This window comes from Girardinichthys multiradiatus, chromosome 9, assembly GCF_021462225.1.
Source record: "Girardinichthys multiradiatus isolate DD_20200921_A chromosome 9, DD_fGirMul_XY1, whole genome shotgun sequence".
Classification (NCBI taxonomy): Eukaryota; Metazoa; Chordata; class Actinopteri; order Cyprinodontiformes; family Goodeidae; genus Girardinichthys; species Girardinichthys multiradiatus.
In genome coordinates, this window is record NC_061802.1 from 47694733 (window position 1) to 47717968 (window position 23236).

At 40.6% G+C, this 23236-nt stretch overlaps 1 protein-coding gene across 1 annotated transcript in view; it reads right to left on the reverse strand.

The window, feature by feature from the left end:
* Positions 1-14787: 14787 nt before the first annotated feature.
* Positions 14788-23236, reverse strand: part of LOC124873285 (desmoglein-2-like) — a 41358-nt gene continuing 32909 nt past the window's right edge. Inside the window, exons 12-14 of the mRNA XM_047373811.1 lie at positions 19025-19155; positions 18557-18847; positions 14788-16529 (exon numbers count right to left, since the gene is read on the reverse strand). Of these exons, the coding sequence (XP_047229767.1) occupies positions 15489-16529; positions 18557-18847; positions 19025-19155 (1463 nt within the window). The 3' untranslated portion in view covers positions 14788-15488. The remainder of the gene's footprint in view (positions 16530-18556; positions 18848-19024; positions 19156-23236) is intronic.

A 23236-nucleotide genomic window follows, 5' to 3' on the forward strand; every position in this document is an offset into this window, starting at 1 on the left:
ATACATTCTTTGTGGTAAGGCTCCCTAGCCATCAGTGCTGCACTCCTGGGGTAGTTTTTGCTTAACGTCTCAAAAAAACCTAGCATACATTTTTTACCCTCTCTTCACTCTTGGACATAGAGATGATTTCCCCACCGTGTTTTCAGTTCTCCTGCCGTCGATGGAACCATCAAGCTTTTGTTTTTTGGACTTTGCTGATGACAAGTCGATCATAGCTACTGGAAAAGCAGGAATCTGAAAATAAGTTAATACAAAGGATAACAATTCCACATATCTGTGGTCTTTAACTTATCTGTATGCAGTATAAATCTGGCATGTATTATGGCTAGTAAACAAACAAACAAAATGGTAAGCCTATCGTCACAGGATTGCAATGCCAAACTATGTTTTTGTGGGTCTTAGCTATTTAGTATGATTATAAAAATCCTTGGGCTATATTAATTGTATTAAACCAGGTAAAATCCTGTCAAGATTAAAATCATAGTTGTTATTATATGAACACTCCATGTGCACAGAAAGTGTCAGTTAGTGAATTGTGACTATCCCCATAAAGATGATATCTTGTTGTCTGCATCTACGGCATATTGTGATTTGAAAGATATATTTTTTTATTGTATTTCTGTATGTTATGCTGCTGCCCAATCATTTTCAAGTTCTGGGATCAATAAATACATAGTATCTTTATCCACCGGAGCAAATACATAAGCAATGGGGGACAACATAAACATTTGTTTGTTACCATCTTAATTTAGCCTATTGTGACACAGTGTCCAAAAACCATTCTGTCACCCTACCTTTTTTACATGGGATGGCATCAGCGACTTGCAATTCTCTGTAGTGCAAGAAGCTCTATCTCACATCTTTACCCCAGCTTCAGTGGAAAATAGTACTGCCCCTACATGAGAACACGATCCTGATAGTTTGTGAAGAATGCAATCTACCAGGGGCAGCATTACATCTATATCATCACATTTTGATATACAATCTAGTCTACTTAATATAATACGAAATATTACATTAAATTAATTGACAGGTTTAACCGTGAAGCATGTTTCTAACCTCTGGTTTGGAAGAATACTGGCAGTATACTAGCTGTACATGTGTGATATCATGGTTTACATAATAGCATTCATAAATTACTTACCCTACCATGCAATTGCAATGACCAGCAATGACTTCTCCATCCTCCTTTGCAATAATCCAGATCTTCAGAGGCGTTTCATTTGATCTCTGAGAGTGGTTTACCTTGAAAAACAAACGACTGTCAGGCTAATGTAGCCATAGAGAGGCTGATAAGTATTACAGGTCCTTCTCAAAATATTAGCATATTGTGATAAAGTTAATTATTTTCCATAATGTAATGATGAAAATTTAACATTCATATATTTTAGATTCATTGCACAGTAACTGAAATATTTCAGGTCTTTTATTGTCTTAATACGGATGATTTTGGCATACAGCTCATGAAAACCCAAAATTCCTATCTCACAAAATTAGCATATCATTAAAAGGGTCTCTAAACGAGCTATGAACCTAATCATCTGAATCAACGAGTTAACTCTAAACACCTGCAAAAGATTCCCGTGGCCTTTAAAACTCCCAGCCTGGTTCATCACTCAAAACACCAATCATGGGTAAGACGGCCGACCTGACTGCTGTCCAGAAGGCCACTATTGACACCCTCAAGCAAGAGGGTAAGACACAGAAATAAATTTCTGAACGAATAGGCTGTTACCCAGAGTGCTGTATCAAGGCACCTCAGTGGGAAGTCTGTGGGAAGGAAAAAGTGTGGCAGAAAACGCTGCATAACGAGAAGAGGTGACCGGACCCTGAGAAAGATTGTGGAGAAGGGCCAATTCCAGACCTTGGGGGACCTGCGGAAGCAGTGGACTGAGTCTGGAGTAGAAACATCCAGAGCCACCGTGCACAGGCGTGTGCAGGAAATGGGCTACAGGTGCCGCATTCCCCAGGTCAAGCCACTTTTGAACCAGAAACAGCGGCAGAAGCGCCTGACCTGGGCTACAGAGAAGCAGCACTGGACTGTTGCTCAGTGGTCCAAAGTACTTTTTTCGGATGAAAGCAAATTCTGCATGTCATTTGGAAATCAAGGTGCCAGAGTCTGGAGGAAGACTGGGGAGAAGGAAATGCCAAAATGCCAGAAGTCCAGTGTCAAGTACCCACAGTCAGTGATGGTCTGGGGTGCCGTGTCAGCTGCTGGTGTTGGTCCACTGTGTTTTATCAAGGGCAGGGTCAATGCAGCTAGCTATCAGGAGATTTTGGAGCACTTCATGCTTCCATCTGCTGAAAAGCTTTATGGAGATGAAGATTTCATTTTTCAGCACGACCTGGCACCTGCTCACAGTGCCAAAACCACTGGTAAATGGTTTACTGACCATGGTATCACTGTGCTCAATTGGCCTGCCAACTCTCCTGACCTGAACCCCATAGAGAATCTGTGGGATATTGTGAAGAGAACGTTGAGAGACTCAAGACCCAACACTCTGGATGAGCTAAAGGCCGCTATCGAAGCATCCTGGGCCTCCATAAGACCTCCGCAGTGCCACAGGCTGATTGCCTCCATGCCACGCCGCATTGAAGCAGTCATTTCTGCCAAAGGATTCCCGACCAAGTATTGAGTGCATAACTGTACATGATTATTTGAAGGTTGACGTTTTTTGTATTAAAAACACTTTTTTTTTTTGGTCGGATGAAATATGCTAATTTTGTGAGATAGGAATTTTGGGTTTTCATGAGCTGTATGCCAAAATCATCCGTATTAAGACAATAAAAGACCTGAAATATTTCAGTTAGTGTGCAATGAATCTAACATATATGAATGTTAAATTTTCATCATGACATTATGGAAAATAATTAACTTTATCACAATATGCTAATATTTTGAGAAGGACCTGTATTTAATCAACTCAGAGGTAAGGAAAGACACCGAGTCAGTTTTACTTGCAAGGGTAGCTGTGCACTACAGACTACGAAGTATTATCCCCCTCTCTCTTTATTTATACATGCTTGGTCACACACAGTTCAAACATCATTCAGGGTGGGGGTGTATATGTGTGTGTGTGTGGGGTCAGAAAGGTTAGGGTCCATCTGTCTTGATTATAAACAAACAGGAGGTGGGAAGTGGGCACCTGGTGTATAGCCCCCAGATGCTGCTAGTAATAAAAGCATAACTCATTCTTGTGACCATCTCCCCTCCTGCAACATGTAAGGAGGGAAAAGCACTTAGATGAGTGATAAACAATACAAAAAGTCGTAAAAACCCTAACAGTTCCCCCCTGTTTTATCACAAATAAGTCATGAGTAAATACATGTAAAATGAAACACTGTGTAAGCACAGGACGGAAAACAGATTATTTTGTGGGAAACACTTACACGGACCCTCCGCCAGGCGACCACCAATCATGGCAGAGTAAAACAATTATAAAGCAAAGAAATAAAATGTAAGAATAAAAAATAAAAGAATTAAAACAAGCCTTGTTCATATCATCATTGCACTTTTTCTCACTTTACTTAAACAGCAACTTCTTTCAATTTTCTGCTATAAGGTCATTTTATGAAGTACAATTATGAATACACTCAGGCATGGAAGATATATTCATTTACAACATGTCATCATAATCATCTGCTTTTGGGTTTAGTGTGGTGTCAACATTTACACACAGTATTTAAAGAGTATATGGGTGTTATCACCACTTAAAAGAGTTTGTGCTTTATGACCCTAGACCGTTCTCGGGTTCAGAGGTGAGAAGGTTACCTAGGAACAACATCTGCTCTTCCAAAGGCATCACCCTAACAAATGGCCTTAACCATTAAACTTCTGATAATGGCTTTTACAGCTTCCACCACTAAAAGATGTTCAGGGGAGTGAGGTAACCCAAAGGTCATACACTTTGGAACACTTAATAAAATAATTTCCATTACAACTCCTTCCTTCTGATACTGAAAGCAAACAGTTTTTTCCTCAAAGAAAACAAATTATAACAACGGCGGAAATGAACACATTTTGAATTTGTGCCATAATGATAGATATCAAGCAATAAACATGAAAGTTAGATAAAAGCATCCAAGATTTCCTCCTCAGAGTCAGTTTCGCTGTCAAAGTGGGAGAAAAGAATTTGGCTGACCCTCGCTGTCCAGGCAAAGGAGCCCCTAGTAGCCACCAAATGTTAAGAAGTTAAGGAGAATAAGCATCATGGCGCATGTTTGACTCTCTCTCTGTTGCAGACGTCACCAGTCCATCATCCAGAGAAACGTTATGTGCAAATGTGTAGAGGTCTTCCCTGTATGTTTTCTATGTGTGTCTCACTGTGGTGTGTGTGCAGTGAGGCAAATGACTTTATGATTTCTAACTTTCAGGCAATGCGATGGCCTTAAGTAGATTCTGAAATAACGTTGCACTGCCCAAGGGATTATTGTGCCCTTGTAAGAACAGTGTTCTTCAACCACCTGTTCAATCACTCGCCAGTGATCCGCTTACAGTTCTTTGTCTTGTGGTGGTCCGCTGTCCTCACACCTTTCAGGCCGTGGATGATCCAGTTGGAAGATGACTTGTGTCCTGGAAGCCAGATGAAGCTGGAGGAGCTAGAGCTTTCCTGCAGCTTTCCTGGGTGTCTAGTAGGATCTGATATGGGCCATTCCAGCGCCTGGACTTCCAGTGTTTTCTCCTAAATTCTCTGAGCAGAATCCAGTCACCAGGAATAAAGGACTGGAGGGTGGAAGTGGCTGTCTCTGGTAATGCAGCCTTCACCATCTGTGAAACCTGAGAAAACACAGTGGACAGGTTTTGACAGTAAAACAACATCCTATCTTCACACAAAAATGTGGAAGAAATTGATCTTGGAAATGTCTCCATGTTACTTTATTCTGACATTCCCCCCTTCTGGCGCAGGGTCCAACCCATGCGACAATCCAGCAAAAGGTTTAAACAAGAATGTTCTAGTAACCAAGATCACATTAGATAGAACCAAAGAAATGAATTCTGACATAACTATGTGCCACTTTGAATTTAACAAAAGCAGCATAAAGAAAATCCAGATGTTTTTAACTGTAACTCACTTCCATTAACAACAAAACACAAACTTCAGTCGTTGTATATTTTCACTTAGAAATTAGTCACATATCATCCTGATTTGTCTTGTATGAAGATAAGTTTTAGATTAATGGACATCTAATGTAATTCAGATGCATAAACCCTACAAATTCGAATCTAATAAATAACTCCAACCAAGTATGAAATCATAACTCGGACTGTTTATCAGAAATATATTCCTTACTTTTGGCATATCTTGAACTGTCAGTTAGCTTAATGGCACCAGGGAAAACTTTCAATCCAATAAATTACCAATGATTCTGTATGCAAAACTAATTCTTCAAATTAGTTTAAACCTTTTAATAGTAAAACACATAAATCTAAAAGTCATCCTACATCCAAAAAAAACATGTTATTAAGGCAACAATCACTACAAGCATTTTGAATCTATTGTCTCTTAAACAGTGTTAAAACTCAGGAAGGGAGGTGCTGAGCGTTACCATGGGAGCAAAGGCATGAATCAACCTGGTAGGTGGGCGGAGTCAGGCAGAACTAACCGTTGATTGGCAGCCTATGGGCGGGACCCACAGTTTCTTCATTCAAACCCATCTTAGTGAACCTTAAACTACAAAACTGTTAACATGCACCTACCTCAGAAACAAGCTGCTTCTTAACCCTCCTGAAAACTCAAAGTTTAATCAATCTGGGATTTAGAAACATTATTCTAAACATGGATTATTGTTTCATGCAACATATAAACAAACATTAATTCCAACAAAACAAAGACAAAACATCAAAGACAGACAAATGGCCAAATTTGAAGCTTCAAGAATTCAAAGAAATTTTTAACAATCTTTTTTCAGAATATGTTTTCTCAGCCATATCTTTTAATGCTATAATTGATCAATTTAGTTATGACAATCTTCAGGATCCTTTTTTTAAAAGTGAGTTTACATAGTCCAACAAAATCTCAAAGTATTTAGAAGCACAACAACAGTTTTCTCTTAAATGAATCCAAATTCACTGATGCTGAAATCTTTTGCTAATTCTTTGTTCTGTAACTTTATAATAATAACTACAATCCTGAGAGTTATTGTTATAATTCTCTTTTTGTTTGGCTCAATTTGATCGCAGCTGTATTGCAGAATTTCAAGTTAAATGCAAAGAAGTATTTTAATTCAATTCAATTCAAATTCAAAGATACTTTATTGATCCCCGAGGGGAAATTAGAAAAGTCAGCGTTGACATTTTTATGTTATACCCAAACTAAACAAAACTGCAGTGTTTGACTTAATCATAAATTAAGATAAGAAGCTTGTCTCCAAACTGAACTTTTTCCCACATAGTGTTTCAAAAAGAACAAACATCATTTTCTTTAATTTGGGCTATTTAAATTTTGAGAGTTGGGGAAAACTTATTACTAGAACCCTTCTTTTAGAATCCAAATGCTGATAAATGTTCCAATATTTTATCTCTTAGTAATCTGAAATCACCTTGTGTACCTTTCTACTCCTATGTATTCTTTTAATCTTTAAACCCTAAGAAATCAAACAAGGAGACTGGAGTTTGAGCCGATCATCCTCTTTAGTGTTGAGAGCCTTTATTTATTTTCTTTTCCTAAAATGAAGGATTTTACTTGTCTTTATTCCGTTATGCAAGTCTTAACCTTGGTTCCAAAACTAAACTCTTCAACCCCAATCTGTGTCCCCAGAGTAGAAATTTTGAGTATTATTGCATTTCAAAGCCACCAAATGACTGGAACTCATCATTGGCTTAGATCTATTTTAATAGGTAATCGGTCTACCTTTAATTAAATATTATAATTTTATGGACCCAAAATCTATGGCTCACGGGCTTCAGGAGTCCAGGAACCACAAGTTGAGTACTACTGCATTGAACAATGGTGTTAACTTTTTGCAGAGATTGAAGGATTGGCTAAATATATTATTTCTGCTTGGACAATAATCAGATTTAAAATCACTAGTTCACAGCTCCTAATTTACCTCAGATCATATTTGCTCCTATCCCAGTTCATAAGAAGCTTCAGACAAACATTATGCTAAAAAGCCAAAAAGAAAACAAACAAAAACCAGATCTGTTTTAAAATAAAGAAAAAGCATGCTTAAAAAAACTTGGTACTGTGGTGGAAAATAACTCCACGGTTCTGAAGGCCTTTTCATGCAGAGTATTTTAGGAAACATGAGATTAGTTTAATTTTTGTGTGGTACCACTGTCCAATCAGATTCTTTTTAAATAACCAAATTTTCCATTCTCATTTTAAAGGTTTGTATTACCAAGGAAAATGTGTTTAACAAAACCAATTACTCTCAAAAGTTTTAAAAGTTTTAGCTGCTGATATCTTAGAAAACAACTAGTGTTTTAATATTTCTATGCAACACAGAACTGATCAGGTTTCCTTTCCTTCTCCAAAGGGAGAAAAAAGAACCTGCAGAACCAAACCTTTCATAGTTTTTGTCAGGACCTCATATAAGGTACAGTGTAAATCAACACGCTGCATGAATCAGAAGAGGGAAGAAAAACCTAATATAACCTCTTCCCAGCAGCTGCTATGAAAAACAATGAATTTGTACTTTCCATAAGCGTCAGTTAACACTTGCGGACAAAAACTGCACCAAACTGGAAGTACTGTGTCAGAGACTGTATGAAGACCATCTGCAGTAAAACTAAGCCTGTTTTAATGAGGTCTCTACCCATTAGATTTATGGGATACAAACTCTGACAACAGAAAATTATACCTGAAGGAGAAAACCATCAGGTTTTACGCATGCGCTGGGTTTTAAAAATACTCCTTCATGTGATCTGTCCTGAGAATAACATAGAAACACATGGTTACTGCTGAGTTTTGGAGATGTAACTTCCTCTGCTTTTAATAACTTTTAATAACTAGAACAATTGACCCTGAATATTCCACGACAAAAGAGAACTTGTTTCTCTAAAAGAATTAACTGGAAAGTATCAAATGAGCTAAGTTATCACCCTTTTAAAGATACTTTTCTAACCCTAAAATAATATTTTAACCTGCTATATCTATCAACGTCAAGCAAGCGTCACATGAGCAGCGGTTAATGAGCGTTCTTCGTTGCAGAAAATAGGAAAAGATTTATGCAAATGTGTGTGTGTTTGTACATTACCCCCATCAGTTTCTTAATCGCTCCAGAGTCAGACTGTCACACACACAGTTCTCTATCAGTCCAAAAAAAAAAACCAGGCCTTTCCCCGGTCTGTTGGTGAGACATTCACTCATTCTTTGTCCACTTTAACTTCTCCAGGAGGGAGAAAGAAGAAACTTTGCTCCGGTTTCTCTTCTGCCCGCATAAGATGCTTTCAATGTAAATCCAGTGTATCGCTCTTCTGGCTCTTGCAAACAGCATGGATCGTTGTCCATCTCAGTGGGTCCAGATTTCTTCTGAGTTTCGTTTTTTTTTTTCTTGTAGAAAGTCACACTGCGATATTCAACATGCAGGAAGGCAGATCTCTCTCTTTCAGGCCGTGCTGGAGAAGCGTCTCTGGTGTAGTAGCCATGGAGAAGGGCAGGTTTCTAAAATCCAGACTCAAAAACGCAGATGTTGAACTCAAATCCCATATATGTGTGTATATGTGTGTGAGAGAGGCAGAAGAAAAGTTTAGTATAGGTTCAGATTTTGCACAAAGAAATATTATCAGTCAGTCAGTCAGTTGTCCACCTGCCTGTCACTTCCTTTCACAACATGCACTATACTCCTCTCTAAAACAACTTTCTTTTCGCATCTCTAATGTCCCTTTTCACTTTTACCTTATTTTCCGACTGATCGCAATATTTAAGACAAATGAAACTTCCTTCAGGAAAGTTTTAACTCTTTAACCCCTTAATTGATGCACTCTGTGCTTTTTAATCTTTTTCTTATGTTTTTTATTTTTCCATCAACTGCTTTACTTGAAACTATTTAAACTATTTAACTTATTTACACTCAAACTTCCACGCTGTGAAAAACCTAACTTATCTTCCAAATTAAAGCACATTTAACACAATTATCCCCACTTTTTCCTTTAATTATTTTATAAATCAGAGTATGAAGAAGGAGACACCCCTGATGCCTCAAGGTTCCAGAACCATTTTTGTTTTTACCCGTTGAGCGGCACGTCTGCCCTCTGGCTTTTCTCCTTTATGAGGTGTAGAAAATTGCTAAAAACCACCCGCAAAACCCTGTGTTTTGCTTTATCCCATTGTTACCAATGAGAACCTCCCTGCCATTCCTTTTGCAGGGTAACCGGGCCCTCAGCTGATGTCCTCCCTCTCGCAACTCTGGAACCTAATTAATTAGTTAGGAGATGATGGTTAATGTGTAATAAAAATAATAATATACATTATATCATACAGAGCAACTTCTCACCCAGATATATTTGAAGACAAATAGTTCGGATCCAATCAGCCAGAAGCCGCAGGCGGGCACCATAAGACTCCCCTCCGTAAAATGGAAGTGGACTGAGGACAACGTCTCCAGGCTGGCCAGGTGTCCGTGTCCCCGTCCTGCGGTCTCCTCTGGCACGTTAGATCCTGTTCGTGACGCTAAAATTGTTGTGGAATTTTCTTATCAAAGTGGGTAGAAGTTGACTCATAACAAGAGAAAATCCGGACTTTGTCTTTATAAGTTTTATTCAAAGGCATTCAGCGTTTGAATGACTGTCACCAAGCAAGTCAGTTAAACAGAGCCCCGATCAACATTTACACACAGTATTTATACCAGAACATGACAGTGTTATCCCAACTGCAAAGAGTCTGTGTTTTATGACCCAAACCCTTCTTGAGTTCAAAGGTGACAAGGTTATCTAGGAATAGACCTAACTGCCCTTCCTGACATTGTCCTAAAAGATGAGTCTGAACCATTAAACTTCTGATAATGGCTTTCACAGCTTACTCCCTAACACAGATGTTCACAGAAGTGAGGTAACCCAAAGGTCACACACTTTGGAACACTTAATAAAAGAATTTCCATTACAATACAAATAGATTCAATTGGATATCTTTTGACTTAACATTTCATTTCCAGCTAACACATCAAAAATGTGCTTATGGAATTAAATTCATTTATTCCAGTAACCATAACGTCATAAGGTAAGATTAACTCATCTTTTTGCTTTCAACTAACAAAATACAATAATGTGGGACCTGTTTTATAAATTTTTGAGTGGGCTGGGTTACTTCAACAGAAGGAACGTGATAAAGAAGTAAACAATAAAAATTATATTTGTTGGGTCAAAGCTTGAAGGAGTCCCAGTAAATTTGATAGGAGGTCACAAAATCAATAATCACAGAGGGGAGAAGGATTTCTAAACTAAAACTGTGTGATTAATCAACAAACAAATGTTTACTTCTGTGAATATGGGAAATTGTGGAATAAATTGCATTAAGGGTTAAAGGAGTGTTTAACTATTTAATCAATTCAAATAACTTAATGAATAGAAATTATAACTTCCTATGTGCTTCTGAGTTATTTATTTATAGATGATGTTGTTTGTAACTTAGATTGTAAACTAACTTGATACAAGGCCTTGAACCTTTACTTGCTGCTGAACAGAACTGATTTATGGGGAATAATTGCTTAGGGGGGGGGCTACCTATTGACTGGACAGGAAAGATGTCCCCTGGTTTCCCTCTCCATCCAAGATGCCCTGACACTGATTGGCCTACTTCGTCAGGGGGAACCTTTCAGAAAATGTGTTTTTGAATTTGATATGTCTGCTAGAATACAAACTGCTTCCTGTTAGAACCGATTGTAATCTTTTAATTGACACCAAGCAAAACAGGAGAGACAGCTGAAAGCTGTGTAAACAGGATGTTGAAATTATTTCTTGTCAAAATAGAATAGCTTTGGATATGATCCTAGCAAAAGAAGAAGGGGTGTGTGGTGTTTTTGGAGAGGTTTTCTGTTCTTTTATTCCCAACAATTACAGCACCTGATAGATCTCTGACAAAGGCCCTAAAAAGAATTGCAATCACTATCCATTGAATTAAAATTGCACTCAGGAATCGATGAACAATTCACAAACATGTTTCAGATGTGGTTTGGAAAATGGGGAAACCTACTGATGAGTATATTCAATCCACTGACTGTTGTGGGGATTGGAGGTTGTGTATGCTGTTGTGTACCGTGTATTTGAGCTCTCATCCTCAGGTGTATTGATTGTGCGATTGGTTCCAGTGATACCAGAGGTTTGAGATTACCAGAGTATCAAATGGATGTGGTGCCAGAGCACACACTGATGTTTTCCACTGAATATTTGAGCACAAGTGATGATGTGGATCCCATGGGACCAAACCAAAGTGTTGGAGAAATTATGATACTGTGCTATGAGGAGGACAAAACCCATTGTTCAGAGCTAGCCTGAAAATGGGAGCAAAATACCGCTGTGGTTCTAGGTTTTTATTATTTTTGTTGTTTTTACTTTTTCAACAGGGCATTATTATCTATTTGCGATGTTTTAATCATTTAAATTTTAAACACACATCAGCATAGGTCTTTTCTATCAGAAACAGTGGGGGTGCACACACTGAGGGCTGCAGGCAGTTACATCAGAGATGGCACTGGGTTTGGGGGGGGCAGGGTTTCACGACGGCCGGAAGGAACTGCCTGTCATATTGTAGCTTAGGTCCAAATGCACTAGACACATTGATTGATGTGAGGTGGGGTTTTTCCACCTAAACAGGGGGATTGTTATGGTTGTATAATTCTGTGGCCTTTTCTAATCATCTCTTTGCTGCCCTAATTAAATATATCTGCTCTTGTTGCTTATCTGCCGAACCGCTGACTGCTACAGCTTACACAACATAACTGCTGATATCACATAAGACGCAACACATAGTCAAACATAAACTGATAAATTTCTCATTATTTCACAAGGTAAATACTTTGCTGGTTTTACTGGTTGGGTCTCGGAACTGGAGAGAAATGGACCCGGTGGTGCACAGGGCGGAAAGAGAGTAAAACTCCCATTTTACAACAGTTGAAGCACCTGAAGGACATCACAGGACCCCTGCTGGACCCCCTACAGATTGCCTACCGGGCAAACAACTCGGCAGATTATGCAGTCAAACTGGGACTACACCTAATCCTGCAACAGCTCGAAAACCCAGGGATCTAAGCCAGGATCCTGTTTGTGGACTTTAATTCGGCCTTCAACACTATCAACCCACACATCCTCCACCAGAAGCTCATTCAAGTCCCGGCCTCCACCTGTCAGTGGATCACCAGCTTCCAGTAGAAAAGGTAGCTGCCGGTGAGGCTGGGGAGCATCTTCACCCGCACCAGAGCCATCAGCACCAGCGCCCCCCAGGGGTGTGTTCTCTCCCCACTCCTCTTCTCTCTCTACACAAATGACTACACCTCAGCAGACCCATCTGTTAAACTCCTGAAGTCTGCAGATGACACTGTTATTGGTCTGATGCAGGACAGTGATACGTCTGCCTACAGACAGGAGGTGGATTGACTGGTACAGTGATGTGGTCAGAACCACCTGGAACTTAACCCACTCAAGGCTGTGGAGATGATGGTGGACTTCTGGAGAACACCACCCCCAAATGCACCCTCACTATCCTCAACGACACTGTTTCTGCTGTGGACCACTTCCGTTTCCCAGCAACAACCATTTCTCGAAACCTGAGTTGGTCCTCAAACATAGACAATGTTCAGAAGAAGTCCCAGCAGAGACTGTACTTCCTGAGGCAACTCAAGAAGCACAAACTTCCACAGGAGCTGCTGGTCATCTTCTACACTGCCGTGATTCAGTCGGTCCTGTCTTCGTCCATCTCAGTGTGGTTTGGCTCATCCACAAAACAGGACAGGTCCAGATTGCAACTAACAATGAGGTCTGCAGAGAGAATCATCAGGGCTGACCTTCCCTCTATCCAGGACTTATAGAGGTCTAGGGTCAGTAAAAGTGCTGCTAAAATCTCTACAGACCCCACAAACCCTGCACACAAACTGTTTAGGCTTTAACCTTCAGGTCGACGCTGTAGAGCGCTGTCTGCTAAACCTGCCGCCACAGAAACAGTTTCTTTCCCCAGGCTGTTTCTCTCATTAACACTGGACAGAGTTCTAGAAGACCATGCATACCTGGACTGATCTCACACTATATTTTATTGTAAAGTCAATTGTGTATATATGTATATTTCAAAATATATTCTTTATTATTGAGAGCAAAGTATACCGGTGTCAAATTCCTTGTACAAACTTGGCAATAAAGCTAATTCTGATTCTAACTGTAGGACTATGTAGCACGTTATTGTTGTGAAGAGGCTAACATGTTCAAGGGCGACTTGTAAATAAAGCCCGCTTCCTATATGTGCTGTCAAGCAACTGTCTATGTTGACCAAGAAGCAAGTATGCAAATATTAAAGAGTGTTCACAAGCTTTTCTCCAGCACAAAGGTAGGAGTCCAGTTTTTCCACATTTAGACATTAAATGGTGTGGACACCTGCTACTTATACGTTAATCCCAGGAAAATCACAGTGTATTGTAGTTGAGGAAGAACTAAACTGAACAGAAAAGTAAAATCTCCTTTATTATCAAACTTGTACTTTAGCTGCAACAAGGCTTTACAGACATGACAGACATACATTTCTTTATTTTAAGTCTCATCATTTATGAAAACATCTTGACCATTATTTTAAAAAGGAACACCACCATTTCCAGCATTTAGATTGTTTAATAATATTGGAATTTTTACACCCAATAGTACAGTCTTATGGCTAATGAACATAAAATAAATTTCTGTAGCCCAAAAAAAATTCAGTGTGCATAATAAAAAAAAAACAGTATTAAACAAAATACTTTTGTCCCATATGATACCCTGTCTGAGTGTGAGTGTGTGCATGTGTGTGTATGTCTATGCCAAGGCCCAGTCTTGAGCTAATGAATGACAGCATGGATATTTGTACACAGAAAAAGTACCTCAGATAGTATTAAGCTAACGCAAAAAGTACAAATGCAATAGCTTTAATTGAATGAATATAATGTGGTGTATTTATTAGGATTAACCAGGTGGGATCAGCTTTTTGTCTTTACAGTTGCCATTATTTTCAGCAGCATACAAAAGTGAAATTCCACTACCGTTACCATTAGCTATGTAAAAAGATTTATAAGACAAAGCTTTATATTTGATTTGGAGTTAAATTTGGACAGCTCCCTTTGCTGACTTACTGTGGTACATTGATTGACAGGCTGCAGGAGGACATAATGACCACTTTCACTCTCTCTGCTACATTCTCATACTACTCTCCACTTTGGCATTATCTGCTGTTATTCCAGCTTTCAACTTTATGTTCTCTCTCTTTTCTCTTCCTAGAAGCTACACCTGGCCTGACTCTGTGTCTACCTGTGACACCTTCCTGGAGGGGGGTATTGTCCAAGCATCTGCTGGCAACAACTTAATGCTCACCTTCTACCAATGATACACTTGGCCCTGTCTTCCAGTGTTTAACCCTATTTTTCTCCTAGACATAGCTACTGACTGAGCTTTTAATGTGACTAACTATATGTGCTCTCTTTCATACTCATACTCTGGAGCTAAATCCATTAACATTTTAGTTTTCCTTCCCATTGCAAGTACTCCTGGATCAGTGCTTCTGTGTTCTTTTTGGGTCTCTGCTCTGTTCTCTCAAACCCCCAGTCGGTCGTGGCAGATGGCCGCTCACACTGAGCCTGGTTCTGGTTCTGCAGGAGGTTTCTTCCTGTTAAAAGGGAGTTTTTCTTTCCACTGTCACTACATGCATGCTCAGTATGAGGGATTGCTGCAAAGTCAACGCCAGTGGCTGTCCACTGTCTCTACATGCTCATCCAAGAGGAGTGAATGCTGCAAGTCACTGACTTAATACCATCTGCTGGTTTTCCCTAGATAGAAAAACTTTTTAACCAATCTGAATAATAAACTGAATCTGACTCCACTGTTGGATAGTTAGGATTAATTGCAATGTATGTACATGACTTGAAATCTGTATGAATCAATTTAACTGAAAACTGAATTGAATTTGTGCATGACGTTCCATTTTGACCTAAATTTAAATTTCACACACTATTTCAAGAGTTTAGGTAAGATTGTGGTTTTGCTTTTACATTTCAAAAGCTGAAAATGCAAAAAGAAAATTGCATGAAGTAAAAGTTTGAACATCAGCATTTGTTGCATATGACATCAGGTTTGGACATTTTATAGACTGCTGATTTTTAACTTTGTTGACACTGGTGAGAAAAGCCATTTCTTTATGGGTTGTTGTTTATATATCTTCTTTAGGTCAGGAGAACCCCGGGGCCATGGTAGAACCTTCTAACCTTCTATTTTTTTTTTATTACATTTCAACTTTTGACAACAATAAGCTCCCATCAGCGTAGACCACATTAGCGGTGTATGTTGACCACTTTACAGGCAGAATATTTAAGTTAATTTCTTATTACTTCTGCAGAATGTTTTGAATGGTGGGGACTTTGCTAAGTATGTTGAAAGAGGTGCTACCCTGAGAGCCACTATATGCACCACCACTGATGTCATGAACTATTTGAATCCCAGACTCTTCAGTGTTTTGGAAGACACCTCTTCCTTCCAGAAGCTGATGCCCTCTGGTGTTTGATTCCCCAATATTCATGATTGTCTGAGACCCTGACTGCTCATTTAGTACAGTACCACCCTGAATGAGGGTAGCCTGGTTCCCACTTAATACTTTCAGTGATCCTGCTGGGACCTTGCCTTTAAGAAACATCATATTTTGGGACCCAGAGACCAAGTTTCCACTAGTTCCTTGGATCTCCCTGCTGTCCACCAGCACAGTCCCAAGGCTCTGGAGTTGTGCATTGGGCATCATTGTCTGCCCTTGAACAATAACCTGTGAGGACCCAATGTCAGTGCCATTAAACACTACCATGGGCTGAAGATTGGGGATAGGTGCCTCAGCTACCATCATGGCATTCTGAAGGGGCTGCTGAACAACATAGTGCATGGGCTGCAGCACAGGTGTCGTGGTGAAGTAGACAGGCTGCTCTTGGTTTAAAACTAACATCTGGTTCTGATGTGCCATCTCTGTTTGCACTGTGGTCATCCCTTTCCTTACTGCGGCCTTGTTATCCCTTATTTTAGAATGCTCAGTTGTTTCATTGACTAAAGTCTGCTCGGTTCTGGAGTTAGCCGGTTGTATTTTAGATGAATAAGACATCTCTTGGCGTGTCACCAAATTTGGCTCTGACATTTGAATCTTGTTTACAGGAGCATTAGGTCGAGGAGTGTCCACCTGTGTAATCTCAGTTTGGATTGTTTTGCCTTCACATATCTCAGCAAGTGTTTTAAACCTTATTCCAAGATCATCAAGGAAATGCAGGTCAGTGTCTGATTCCAAAGTGCTACAGCAGCCAACAGAACCAGCGGAGGAGCCCTGGCCTTCATAGTCATACACCAACAGGCCATCTTTTAACCCAAGTTTGTCATCATTTCCACTGGTCACCTGTTGGTAAAATAAGAGTTAATCAGTTTTCACATTAACAGTCATATAAAAATGGAAAACAAAATTAAACTTTTAAATCCACAAATGAAAACATTTCCCTAAATTATGAAACCTTCATCTAGATTTGTTGATAAACAGAAGAGAGATAGACCTGCTCATCTACTGCTTAACCTAACACAGGTAAGTGTCATGATTGGGTATAAAAATTGGGTATAAAAGGAACATCCCTGAGAGGCTCAGTCATTCACATGCAAGCATAGGACAATTTTAACCAGTTTGTGAACAATTACTGTAAACAGTTTAAGATCATTTCACAGATATTAATTTAGGGATTTTATCATCTACAGTCCATAATATCATTAAATGATTCAGAGAATATCCCTTAGGAGTCACTGCATTAAAAAACAACATCATTCTGTAACAGATATTACCACACGGGCTCAGGAACACTTCAGAAACCATTTTCGGTTAACAAAGTTTGTCGCTACATCTAAAAGTGCAAGCTAAAACTCGACCATGTAAAGTGCAAGCCATTTATCAACAACACCCAGAAACACAACCAGCTTATGTGGGCCCGAGACCATCTGAGAGGGACTGATGCAAAGTGGAAAATTGTGCTGTGGTCCACATTTCAAACTGTTTTTGGAAATAATGAACATTGTGTCCTCTGGGCCAAAGAGGAAAATGACTATTTCGATTGCCATCAGGACAAAGTTCAAAAGCCAGCATCTGTGATGGTATGGGGGTGTGTTAGTGCCCGTGGCATGGCTAACCTGCACATCTGTGAAGGCACCATTAAGCTGAAAGGTGCATACAGGTTTTGGAGCAACATCTGCTGCCATCCAAGCAACTTCTTTCTCAGGGACATCCCTGGTTATTCCAGCAAGACAATACCACATTCTGCACGTGTTACAACAGCGTGGCTTCGTAGTAAAAGAGAACATAGGTTCTAGTCTGACCTGCCTGCAGTCCAGACCTATCTCCCATTGAAAACAGAGTTTGCACATCATTATATTCTGTTTTTATTTAGGTTTTACACAATGTCCCAACTTCAATGGAATTGGGGTTGTAATACTGGGAGAGTTGAGGTTTGTTGGCGGAGGAGAAGATATGCTGTGGGGATGGAACTATAATGAAAGATGGGTAGATAGGCAATAGGGTTAAAAAAAAAACATTATGTCAATATCACAACACAGATTTTACCAGAATTAAAAGAATGAGCAGTCTTCTGATGAATTCTGTTCCATTAAAAAAATAAGGTGAAACTCCTGCAATTCTGCCTTGAAAGGTTTGAGGATCCCGGCCAACACGTTTTATTTTCAATATGTTATGTGTTATGTTATGTGCATAAAATGTTGCATGACTTCATTGTGATCAAACTGCTTATTTGCACTTCTAAAGTTACATGAACTCATCCCACCTCACTTAATAAGTATGATCCTATACTGTTTGGATAAAATGGCAAAAAAAACATTGCTAAGAGCTTGTCTAGAAGGTCCCCTGATCAGCAGAGCCTACTGATCTCTGACCTAACACTGAAACTGTTAAGTGGAATGTGATATCATTCCCAGATCCAAGTTCTGACTAGCAGAACAAATTCATCGTAATTAAAATTACCTGCTAATGTTTATGTTGATTTGACTAATGTGTACATTACATTATTAAACTTTACATGACATGTTATTCAGTAGCAAGTCACTAATCTCAAACTGGTTTAGATTTTTATAACCAGTGTTTTTTTTAAGGCCATTCATGGCTTCAGAATCCACTCGACAGCAAGGCCTGTGATGCACATTTTTTCCACAAACATCCTAAACTAAACTCTTTGACCAACTAATAAAAGAACTGAAGTTCATGTGCAGAAACAATTTCCACAGTGCATGTTAAAACAAAGGCATGAGAATATCACAAGTGAGTCCATGAGCAGGAAAGACTGCGAAACGATTTGCCCTTATCCACAATTGTCCTACTGTCAGTCAGTCACACATGCAAATTATTTAAAATTACATGGAAAACTGGGTTCTCACCATGTTGTAGTATTTATTCAGGAAGTTTTCTGGCAAGGCCATGCCACTAAGAAATCCTCCTTCTCCTCTTGACTCTCTGCCTTCAGATTCTGAGTTGAAGGCACTGCTCACCCACTGGTTCATCCCCCACATTCCTTCTTTGTGGCCACTTGAAGAAAAACCTTGTAACATGCCCGCATTCATGGAATCAACAGATTGCTGCACTTCCAATCCCCCCCCATATATCATTTCTACAGGACTTTGAGCTATGCCAGTAACCCCCGGTAGTGGCATATTCAACAAAGGAACCTCCTATAAAAGGTCAAAGATACAATTGTTAGAGCAGAATGTTTATATATACATTTGTTAAATCAACTCAGAAACTCAATAAACAACTTTCCAATAAATATTTTTGAAAACAAATAAAATATACTAGGTACAAGACTGTTGCTCACAAAAGTAACATGTTTCTAAACATGTTTGTCTCACCACATTGTCTCCAAGGCCCTCAGTGTGGTAATTAATGAGATGTGTCTTTGTGGGAAAAGGCATTTCAGTAAAGAGGTCGGTATATTTTGCAGCTCCTCCACATTTGCAAACGAACAACAAAAGCGGAATGACTGTAAGAAAAAAGCTGTTATTCAACTAAGAGCAAACCAACAGTTTATATATACATACAAATAGGATCATATCTCCATGTCCAGCATCTTTCTGCCCAGCATTCTGACAGTACAAGCAGATAGAAATTAAAGAGAAGCGTCAAAAGCAAAGGTGGTGGATTAGCAGTAAACAACAGATGGTGTAATCCAGGACATGCTATGCTAGGATGTTAAACTGTTAGCAATAAATTTTAATCCATACAATTTACCAAGAGAGTTAACCGGTGCTATTTTGGCAAATGTACACATTCCTCCATCTGCTGTTGTTGACACTGCATGTGACATCACCAGCTTAGCTGTGTCTATGACACCCCAATGCATTTATGGCAATATCTGGTAATTTTAACCACGCCTCACTCTCTGCTACACTTCCACAATTTCAACAGTTTTTCAGCTGCTCTACCAGAGAAAACAAAATGTTGGTTTTGTTTTATGCAAATGTCAAGGACTCATACATCTCTAAAGCAAGACCTCCTCTAGGCAAATCAGATCACAATCTTGTTTTTCCCTGCTTGAAATATAAGCCCCTTGTTCAGAGGCAACCTGTAGTAAAACGAACTGTGAGAAGATGGTCACAGGAGGCTGAAGAAGCCCTGCAAGGTTTCTTTGAGGCTACAGACTGGTAGCCATGATGTGGAAAAAAAACTAAACAACTGAGATGACTGTAGATCTCAAGAGAAACAGGTCAACACCTATTTCCATAATGGGACAAGAAATGGAGATGGTGGAGGAGTATAAATACCTCGGTGTTCATCTGGACAACAGACTGGAGTGATGATGCAACTCTGAAGCCATCTACAAGAAGGAACAGAGCCGACTTCTTGAAGAAGCTTAGGTTCTTCTGTGTTTGCTTTAAGATGCTCCATATCTCCTATAAGTCTGTTGTGGAGAGTGTGATCTCTTCTGCCATCATCTGCTGGGGTAGCAGCATCAGAACCAGGGACTTAAAAAAGCTCAACAAGCTAATAAAGAAGGCTGGCTCTGTTCTGGGGACTCTTCTGGAACCTCTGGAGATCTTTGTGCAAAGAAGGATGTTTCATAAAATGCAGAACATAATGGAGAACCCTGAGCATCCTCTTCATGAGACGGTTGTACAACAACAGAGTGTCTTCAGTTGGAGTCATTTTCAGATCTGCTGAAAGACAGACCGCTACAGGAGATCCTTATTGTGAAACAAGCTACCTTTGCTTCTATGCTGTCCTCAGAATCTGGACTCATTTCAAAACCAGCTGAGATACCAAACATATTTGTCCTTAAGATCTTTTTAAGTCCATGTTTTTTTATTTTCTGTAATAATTTCATTTGTTTTTGTCTGTTTTAATATTTATGTTTTGTTCAAGGCAGTCACCCCTCTTTGAACCCCCACTTTAACGTGATGGAGGGGTTTGAGTGCCCGAATGATCCTAGAGGTTATGTTGTCTGGGGCTTAAATGCCCCTGGTAGCGTCTCCTATGGCAAGCAGGCTCTAGGTGACGGGTCAGACAAAGAGCAGTTCAAGACACCCTATAAGGACTACACAAACAAGGCACATGACGTCGCCCGGTACGGCAGACCCGGGGTCCCACCCTGGAGTCAAGCCTGGGGTCGGGACTCGTCGGAGAGCGCCTAGTGGCTGGGTTGCTCCTGGCGGGACCTGGCCGGGCCAAGCCCGAAGGAGAGATGCAAAGCCATCCCCCAGTGGGCCCACCACCTGCGGGGGGAACCGTGAGGGACTGGTGCAAAGAGAATTGGACGGCGGACGAAGGTGGAGACCTCGGTGGCCTGATTCCTGGATGCTTAGGCCGGCTCTAGGGACGTGGAATGCCACCTCACTTGGGGGGAAGGAGCCTGAGCTTGTGCGGGAGGTCGAGAGATATCGACTAGAAATAGTCAGGCTCACCTCTACGCAGAGCGTGGGCTCCCGAACCCATCTCCTCGAGGGGGCTGGACTCTCTTCTACTCTGGAGTGGCCCATGATGAGAGGCGGCGGGCCGGGGTGGGTTTACTTGTTGCCCCCCAGCTCAGCCGTCTCGTGTTGGGGTTTACCATGGATGAGAGGGTTGCATCCCTGAGCCTTCTGGTTGGGGATAGATCTCTGACTGTCGTTTCGGCCTACGGGCCTGGCGGTAGTGCGGAGTACCCGGCCTTCTTGGCGTCCCTGTCGGGGTTGCTGGATAGTGTCCCTCCCGGGGACTCCATTATTCCGCTGGGGGACTTCAACGCCCACGAGGGAAACGACAGTGACACCTGGAGAGGCGTGATCGGGAGGAATGGCCTCCCCGATCTGAATCCGAGTGGTATTTCGTTATTGGACTTCTGTTGTTGGACCATGTCTGGCTTAATATTGGACCATTTTGTAAGTTGCTGGACACCTGAATGCCTTCCAGCATCATCGGCCATTTTGTATCCCAGGATAGTCCGCTACTACAAATCCCAGCGGGCTCCGCGGCTGATAGGATGGAGGCGTCGCAGCTCTGATGTCACAGTGGACTATATATCATACTCTAAGACCGCCCACCATTGCTTTTCAGCTTGGAACCGAGACACGGTTACCTCGCAACTGGAGTGTCATTCTGGAGAAGAAACTCACACGTGGGCTTTCATTCATTCTCCCAGTTGGCCAACGAGAAACTAAGGGAATTAAGCTTACAGGAATAATAAGGCTTGTAAGTTTTCAACTTTAACGGTCAAAGACGTGGGTTTAACACATAACCAAAAAACCACAGATGTTTCAAGGAGACGCAATTATTCCTCCTTGTTTTTTTTTTTGTTCCAGTCGACTAGTGACGGTCTGTCATATTGTTCACTGCCAAGCGAGGCCAAAAGGGACCAGAACAGAGCGCTTTGCTGAGTATCCACGGACGCATGGAAACTCTTCAACCCCTTTCTCTCTCTCCCTCTGCTCAGAGGAGACAAAATCAAGTAAAATCGCTCCTGAAGCTCCGCTCAACACCATATTATCACTTGTTGCCATAACTGCTGGTTTGATCTCATACACACCCAATGTTGTTTTGTTTGCTTTGCTCAGTTAGATATTTTATTCCCTTTTTGTGTAGAACTTTGCATGTTTGATTAGGTGAAGATTATTGAATCGGAGAGCGAGTTGTATCAGGGCTGTTGAGTTAATAAATGTCACGTAGATAAAGAGAAGGCGTTTGTGTTTATTTTGTGCAAGAGTGATTTGTCAGTCAAAATAAGGTGAAAGTTCCCCACGTTTCGGCAGAAACGGTTGATCAAACAGTGACATTTAATAATAGTTATCAACTATTATTGAGAATTTAATAATTGTAATTATCAAGGGCTTTGAGCCACAATTACAAAACCAGAGGACATCTCTGGTTTCGATTCATAGATGAGGATTTTTGGTTAAGAAATACATTTTCTCAAATTATGATTTTCAATTATAATTCTTGATGAATATTAATTAATCAATAATCATAATCCCAACAATGTGCTAGTCACGGATTGTCCATAATGAACACCATGTTCAAGCATAAGGGTATCCATCAGTGCACTTGGCACCAGGACACCCTAGGCAGGAGGTCGATGATCGACTTTGTTGTTGTATCATCAGACCTTCTGCCACATGTTTGTAACACTTGGGTGAAGAGAGGGGCTGTGCTGTCCACTGATGACCACCTGGTGCTGAGTTGGATCCGCTGTAAGAGGAGAAAACCAGACAGACTTGGCAGGCCTAAGTGCAAGGTGAGAGTCTGCTGGGAACGTCTGGCAGAGCCCTCGACCAGGGATGTATTCAACTTCCACCTCCAGGAGAGCTTTGACCATATTATGGGGGATGTTGGAGACATAGAGTCCGAGTGGACCATGTTCTCTACATCTATTATCAATGCTGCTGCCCGTAGCTGCGGCCGTAAGGTCTGGGGTGCCTGTCATGGCGGCAATCCCCTAACTTGGTGGTGGACACCGGCAGTAAGGGATGCTGTCAAGCTGAAGAAGGAGTCCTATCGGCAGTGGTTGGCTTGTGGGACTCCTGAGGTGGATGACGGGTACCATGAAGCCAAGTGTGCCACGGCCCGGGCTGTGGCAGAGGCAAAAACCTGGG